The sequence below is a fragment of the Notothenia coriiceps genome, unplaced genomic scaffold, assembly GCF_000735185.1.
Source record: "Notothenia coriiceps isolate Sejong01 unplaced genomic scaffold, NC01 NC01_scaffold00024668, whole genome shotgun sequence".
Lineage (NCBI taxonomy): Eukaryota > Metazoa > Chordata > Actinopteri > Perciformes > Nototheniidae > Notothenia > Notothenia coriiceps.
In genome coordinates, this window is record NW_011357369.1 from 2,839,438 (window position 1) to 2,847,485 (window position 8,048).

The window sequence follows — 8,048 nt, forward strand, 5'->3', positions numbered from 1 at the left end:
AATGATATGCTATGTTGTATATTACAAAAGTTTTGTGTTGTTTAATTGAAAGGAACATTTTCAAAACTCATTTACATTTCTTTATTAAAATAGCAAAACATATTATAACTTATTTACATATTATAACCCTGCAAAACAGCATGCTCCACATCTGATGCAGTCGCGCAGCATCTTTCCAACTCCTTTTACAATCCATCATTCATACAATTATTACAGAGTGAGGCACACATTATGTAGATGTCTATACCAACATTACAAACATTGACAAACTCGCAATATTGGCTCATAGTTATGTTAACTGTATATGGAGTAATTCAGGAGTGTATCCCTTCTCTTGTAGCAGCTAGCGAATAGAGAGCATCATCACAAACTCTGAAGAGGAGAGACAAGACAAAACAGAAAGTTGGGTCAGTGCTGAGTTATCTGACATATCGCAAAAACACTATGTTTAGCAGAAATGCATGAAATGAAATATACGATTAAGAAGAACACGCACTACTGCTCAATACATCTTATTCTCACCTTCAAAGTCGATGGTTCCATCTGCGTTAATGTCCAGCTCCTTTAAGATCTCCTCCAGCTCTCCTTTCTTCAGCTTCTCCCCAAGCATCGTCTTAATCGCCTCCTTCATCTCGTCCTGGGTGATCCTTCCATCTCCATCAAGGTCAAACTTTTAAAAACAACGAAAATACTTTGCTTTTACTTTAACTCTCAGTACAATTACAATACAATTCCATTTGTTGTAATGTATCTAATTCAGTTGACTCACCTGTAAAAAGGCGGACTGGAGCTCCTTGAGTCCCAGCATGTTAGCAGTCTCTCCCATCATCCTGGGTCCCATCAGCTCAATAAAGTCCTCAAAATCCATCAACCCGCCCACTGTGGAGAGACGCAGGTTTTCAAGCCATTTTGTTTGCATATGTATCGGTTGTCATTTTCTTTTAATTGATGTGTTTTTGGCTCACTTCTCATCTTGATCTGTTGGACTATCTCCAGCAGCTCCATCTCTGTGGGCATGTATCCCATAGTCCTCATGCATTCAGCCACATCCTTGTAGTTCAGGTAGCCATCTTGATCATAGTCAAACTCTTTGAAAGCCTCTTGCAACTCTGAACAGAACGGTCAGGTGTTATAAATTGAGTAGAATAGCTTTAGCAGTGGTTTATCAGATTAAATAATGGAGGTTTTAAAGCTTTTTTATATTACTTAAACTGCAAATATAATGGCTGTAATTGATAATATGGACACTTACCATCCAACTCAGCTTGAGCCAATTCTCTCTCCTGCAGAAAAAGTGAAATTGAAATCGAGGCATAGAGGACAATTTGCAGATAAATTGGTTTCTTTGCAATTGAAAAGGTAAATATGTTCAAGTTGAATCCACCCAGTGCTCCTCATTTGGATAACCTTAATGAAGAGTGGCAGTAAGCCTCTGCTAATGAGCCATTATTACTGCAGACGCACTGGGTTTAGAGATAGCAGCTCGAGAAAGATTAGGCACTAAAACTGTAAGCACACTCCTGACTTTCACCTCACTTCTGACTCTAATTTGTTGAGTTCTGACATGCAGTGCCTTTAAATTGCAAAGAGCCTCCTCTGTCTTGTAAACAATCTATGCCCTTAGATCTAAAAAAGTATAGATCGTTAAGTAATCCCCAAGCTTTCTCAGATAATGTTTTTTATTAAAAGTGTGAGGTGCCTTGAATTATCAGTGAGGAAAAGCTTTATCTTCAGCTGTTAAACACGTTTGTCCAATACAATTGTGTCTAAGTATGACATGTGGAAGCTAGGTTTGAAAATAAAAAAGGTATATAAAATCACAGGTTCCCAACAAAGGTCAGGTACCCTAACAGCCAAGACGCTTTCTTATTTTATCCTTTTGTAAGATTTGCAATACTTCATTTATGCTGCATTTATACTATACACATTCAAACCCCAACATGTGATTGTTCACTTACCGCCCCAAAAACGCTGTTGAGCACAGAGTTGTAGACTACGATCATGCTCTCTGTGTTTTTCTTAGACTTCTTTGATTTCTTGGGTACTCCTGAGACCGAGCCCGATGTAGAACCATCTTTGCTACTATAAGGACAAATCAAACAATAAAAAGCAAAGGGGTAATGCATATACTTACGTATCAATGATTTGAAACAACATGAGTAAAAGTCATTCCACTCATCAGAGGGACCCACTTAACATGTTATACATTTGGTGGAATGTCAACTATACTGTTTAAATTAGGGCTATATGCAAAACATGGCTGCATCTTAAAAACTGGTAGTCTGTAAAACTCACCTTGATGCTGCTGATGCAGCTGATGCGGCGGATGTAGCTGATGCGACAGAGTCGGCAGAAGTTGTAGAGGCTGTCCTCTCTGCTGCTTTCGACATGCTGCGGATAAACAGAATCAGTATTCAATAGTAACATTCACTCAAAAATCTAAATGCATGGGTTACATGTGTGTATGCTTAATTGTTCATAGATTCATAAACGCTTTTATGGGATGGGGAACAAAAGTTAGCAAGAAGATGGAAATCATGTTTACAAAAATACTCTAATATGAATGCATCTTCTTTGTTTCAATCCTAATCTTTAATCTCCAACATCCTAAATAAGAAGCTAGTTATTTTGCTGGTCTTTCCTTACCTTGATACCTTCGTGTTAAATGGTGAGACAAGTAGACCCTTTCTTGTCCTCCTTGACTGGTGCTCTGCTTCTGTTGTGACTGTTGTGGAAGACACATGTGTTTTTCCTTCCCCTATTGACCTCCTTCAATTACAGAGGCTTAACCGGTGATCACCTGGCTAAACATGCAGCCAACGATTAGAAAGCAAATCTCTGAGCAGCAGTGTGAATGATCTTTCCTTCAAGAGGTCAGGTTCCTCCTGGTTCAAACCTTAGCTTCACGTGTCTTTATTCAACTTGTGCAACTCACAATAAGCTCCCAATATTATTTGAGTTTTAAGATGGGCCTCTTAGCCTTGCAAAGTGGCTCCTAGTTCCGCAGTGAGAATGTGCTTTCTGGGCTGGTAAATTCACTTTTCAGATATAGGCAATGAGAGGACTTCAGCACTTATTCAGGAAGAAAAAGACAGACTGAACCTTTTAAAAACAAATATAATACTTGATCACACATCATTTCATGCCAATGTATGCATTTAATCCAAGTTTAATAAATCCTGAACAATTATAGATTTGGTTAGACTTCATTGATGATCCCAGTTGTATTGACAGTTACCAAACACGACAGCATGGTTTAATATTGTACAAATAATAATGTTTATACCTTATATCCTCGACCAGTTTACAATGTATTCTGCCAGATTAACTAGGCCTACTTCCATCTATACTAGGCTACTGTAGTTGAGGATGAGAACATGTAGAAACGGAAGTGCACTCGTTGCGCGCCTCCGTCAAGGCCAAGACCTACTTTATCTCACAATGTTGAGGAAAATGAACTAAAGTGTTAACCTTTGATTCGGATAGGCTTAACATGTCATGGGTTCTTTCTCGGCCCATGTTTCAGTCCTCAACCAAGTGTTATCGATATCAGGCAAGTATTTCCTACGCGATCCTCCTACTGCATACTACGCTACTTCTGCTGATGGCCCTTCTAATATATTTTTATTTTGGATGTTTCCAAAATCAACCAAGAAGGTTTCAGAGACAACATGGAGCTACAGGTGTTGCGTCTTTTTGAAACAATACTGTTTGATAATTTGTATGGCCTTTAACAACGGGATCCGGCAACTTCATTTGCATACCTGCGGCGCGACACAATTGCTACCTTCGGCTAGTTAGCGACTTTTCACCGGAGTCCTCCACCTGCGAGTCGTCGACTTCATTAGGATACATCAGTAAATATATCAGCTTTGTATCATATTTAAGAATACCACTCTGGAAAACGTCGTGTACTGCAACAGGAATAACTTTTCGGACTCATGTGGCTAAATGTGTCATGTCCGCCGTGAACTTTCTTCATGCTAGGTAAGTTTGCGGCCTGGCAAACCAATGTCGTAGCTAACTAAAACCACTTATTTTTAAACGCGTGTGTGCATACAGTTGCAGTTGAGAGAACAAACCCGTTATAGTCGACTTTTCTTTATTGTCACTGTGATTTACAGAATGTCAAGTTTGTCTAAAATTGCGACTTCGAACGACGTTGAATTCGAATAAGATGTCATGTTATATCCGCCAGGTGGGACCAGAGCTACACGGGGCATCACCAAAGTAAGTCATTGAATTAGTAGCATTCAAGGCTCGCATATGGATGTGTTCCTGCTGCTCATTAAGAAAAAAAATTAACAGGTATTTTGCTGAACAGGAAGCAACGAAAAAAAAGGACACATGTGATTACAATTAGACGTGTTTTGGTCCTACTTGACGTACAAATATGTAGTGCAATAACAAACATGGTAGTTCAATAATAGACAATTCGAAATACATAGTCTTATGAAAAAATAAATGTCAACCAATATACATTTTAAAAAGTGCAATCAACACAATCTCAATTTCTTAACACAGTTTCATTTACTGTAAATCTATCTATTTTGAAATGCTGCTTAATGTTATAAAACATGCAATATTTTTTATTTTTTAAGTCTGACCAATGGGGATGTATCTTTGTCTTTTTTTGGCATCTAACCTTCCTTGCAGTGTTAAGTTTCCATTGGCTCTTCCTGTTTCTAGTCTTCGTAGAAGAGTTATGACTCATAACTCTTCTGCTAAAATGGTTTAGTATCAGAGTACAGTTCTCTCTGTTCTCCGCGAGAGTGTGCTATAGCTCCGTTTTTTTGTTTTACTGGCAGTTAACTGATCAAAAATTACTTTCTTTACTTAGAAAGGACTTGCCGGTACCTATAATATGAGGTAGGCTTTGTTTGTGTTTCTATGGTTCATAATACATTTCAATACGTTTTAAAATGAGAGTTACAGCGTTCTCTCTGACCGTAAATAACGTGGCTCAGGTTTTACATTTCTATTGGACTAGAATGTGTCACATGACCAGGAAGCGCTATAGAGCTTAAAAATGCGACCACATACTTTTGTTAAAAGACATTTGCTGCAGTTTTATCCTCGTTTTAATAATGCACTGTGTTAATTGTACATTGTTACTTTCCCGTTAAGGTGTGTTGTTACATAAACAGATTTTAAAAGCTTGAGTGAAGGTGACTGTGCAGAGAATGACTTCTTGTCCTTCGACTGCTCAGTGTTATCGCTTCTCGGCCTTTTGGCTAAGATCAAGTGTAGTATCTGTTCTTATCAGTTTAATATCTGATACGTCCCCTACCCGGGGACCATATATTAAATTGATTTTTGGAATAGGGAGATGGAATAGGGGCTTGCTCCGTCCACTCCACGCATCGACCTGGTATTGCAGTACCTCCAGGAACGGTGCACCCCCTCTCAGTGTCTAAAATAAATGAAACCTCCTGTGGTGTAACAACGTTCAAACCTCCAAACAGCCTGTATTCGTTGTTGTATTACTTGTGTGTGTTACTGGAGCAACAGTGAGTGTTTTGTACAGTGGTGTAAGTAGAACCTGCATTGACAATGTTACTGCTACTGATAAAATAAAAAGGTATTGGCCTCTAAATATACTTAAATGACCAAAAGTATTCATTATGCTGATTGGCCCATTTCGTAGCCAAATATCATAGGTTTTGATTGTAATTATTGATGTATTGATACGTTTATCATGCTGGTAAAGGTGGAACTAATTACTGTGTATGAAAAATGTAAAATGTTTCTCTAATTATTTAATTCAAACTACTCCTCCTGGCTAGCTCGCCAAATAATGTAACACTTCTATGTAAAAGGTTGCTTTCGATGAGGAGTAGAAGATAATAAAAAATAGAGGCAACAATATTAAATTAACATAGCCGGCATTTTATTAAACATTATACACTTTCAGCAATTCAGGGTAAGGGTCTCATTGCAGGTCTTCAGGCTCCATTGAATCCCCTTGGGGTTCTTGTGCTGAGAGGGAGACAAAGACAGGATAAAGGGTTAGATACATCTAGCAACCTATAGGAGGGAAGCTTCTGTTCCATTTGAGAGTGTCTGTGCACTTTCGGATGTCTTTTGACCCTTCCCATGACGAAGTAGCATGAGCACTACTGTTTTTTTTTTGGTAATAGTCAACCAGCTTTACTCCAAAGCCGCCGTGACTAGGACGACACATCAAACAGTGCATTCTACCTACTAGTACAGTAAGGAGTTTACGATTCCGATAAAACCTCCAAATCATCCGATGTTGAGATAAATTCACGAAGGACGACGGGTCATATGAAACCAAGATAGTTGAGTTCACCGACCATATTCTGAACTTTCTAGTTCTGACAAAGTCGTCTATAGCCTTATCATAGCCATAGCCAGTCTTAAGGTATTAAATCAATAGCCTTAGCCTAGCCTTCGACTTTATACACATAGCCACGAGGGATGAATTTTATAGTTGGAAAACCGGCTAAAGTACTCTGAACCGGTATGTGAACGTATACATCATTTGGGTCTCGTGTACGCATTTGTTACGACGGGGGCAGAAGTTATTTAAGGACAAATTCGTGACGATTAATGGATTTTGACCGGATGTAAATGCTCATGATATGAACATGACAATGCAGGGACCTAAATGGTCACATTGGGTGAGTCTTATACGTCACTCAAAACGTGGGACGTTATGTCGGGTCGAGGGTGCACCCCGTGTCTCAGACCGTAAACTCCTATGTTCCGTCCGGGTCACCAGCAACAATTCTCGCCGAGTTACTCATACCGGCCAACCATAAACACGGAGGTAGTGACTCGTTAGCGTTACCTTTGTACAAACCGTATCTTTTAGCCTAACGTCGCGTGTGAACTTGTAAAACCTCGTGTCGCTTTATAATAGAGAGAGCATTTTGAGCGACGAGGTCACGCGTCGCTGCGACGTGCGCGAGAGAGAGGGCGGCGAGCGCTGGAGAGTGGGAGCACGCGCCGATCGAAACGGACACGAGCGGAGTCCACAGTGTCGCGGAATGTTTAAACCTGGTGTTTTGGTTGATTAGCTCTTAAGCTCTTAGCAGTTAAAACAACCGACCAGCGAGAGGTATAGTATAGAAGATAGACTCTACTCTCTCCCCTAATAAACAGCGCAACGGGTAGGTCCGCAACTGCAAGAATAATGAGTTAGGCAGCGAACTTAAGACTTGTTCTGTACTGCTGGCTTACTCTCTCTTATCGTGTGGTGCCACCAGTCCACTCAATGTAAATGATAAATAGACTTAGTGCAATAACAAACGTACGGACTCAAACGATCGGCCGTTTATCGATAAATCCTGCCATCAAATTCGTTTGTCGATTTGTTTTGCAGTCGGATGTACTAGCGGTACTTGGGAAGACTCGCAAACTAATGAACGACACTCGTATCTCGCACCGGTAATTCCTGTTGTACAAAGAGAGAGAGATAGTGTTAAAACCCCAACTGGTCTTGCACCTGGTTGAAGACAAGGACAAGATGTTACCCGTATCTCGACGCAATAAACCAGTTGGCCTGTTGATTTGTCTAAATCCGATCGCTAGGCGCTAGTCAATCGTTATGTGCAATGTACGTTGTCGGATAATTAGGCAGAGAGAATTACAAATAAGGCAAGGTTGCACACCTTAATCTCTCTTTCCAAAGAATTGCACGAAATCATAGACCCCCACCTCCCTCGATTTATAGCTGTAACCCCGCACACTAACATCACCCACCTCCCGACCGCTTTACTCGTAAGGTAAAACCTCAAGTTCGATCGTACTTAATCACATTGCAACGTGTGATTATTCTTCTCTCGATAAAAACACTAGTACGGATAACTTATACTAAATCTCACCTATCAACGTCTGTTCATTGTTTTGCGATTAAATACCCACCCACGAAAATGCGCTCAGTTTATAAGACGGAACCACTAAGACAACTAAACATGAAGACATACATACAAAACGTCGAGCGGACGAAAGAAAACTACTACGCGTTTCGCCTCCCCTGAATCCACTCTCGACTTTGTGTGGTTCCATTCAAATATTAAATC

At 39.9% G+C, this 8,048-nt stretch overlaps 2 protein-coding genes across 4 annotated transcripts in view; one reads left to right on the top strand and one right to left on the bottom strand.

The window, feature by feature from the left end:
- matk (megakaryocyte-associated tyrosine kinase) overlaps positions 1–8,048 on the top strand; it is a 634,871-nt gene that overhangs the window by 601,225 nt on the left and 25,598 nt on the right. The gene's annotated exons all lie outside the window — the stretch shown is intronic.
- LOC104955569 (calcium-binding protein 2-like) lies at positions 27–3,929 on the bottom strand. Of its 3 annotated transcripts, none has more exons than XM_010782921.1 (9): positions 3,287–3,377; positions 2,647–2,725; positions 2,296–2,391; positions 1,959–2,082; positions 1,253–1,283; positions 966–1,109; positions 770–879; positions 523–670; positions 67–372 (listed from the first exon to the last, which is right to left on the bottom strand). In XM_010782921.1, the coding sequence occupies exons 3-9, from the start codon at positions 2,388–2,390 to the stop codon at positions 344–346; spliced, it is 681 nt and encodes a 226-aa protein (XP_010781223.1). In that variant the 5' UTR covers position 2,391; positions 2,647–2,725; positions 3,287–3,377; the 3' UTR covers positions 67–343. The 3 variants fall into 3 exon arrangements, with proteins under 3 accessions (XP_010781222.1, XP_010781223.1, XP_010781224.1); XM_010782922.1 differs by lacking the exon at positions 3,287–3,377 and adding an exon at positions 3,765–3,929 and having other exon boundaries at positions 77–372; XM_010782920.1 differs by lacking the exon at positions 3,287–3,377 and having other exon boundaries at positions 27–372; positions 2,647–2,973.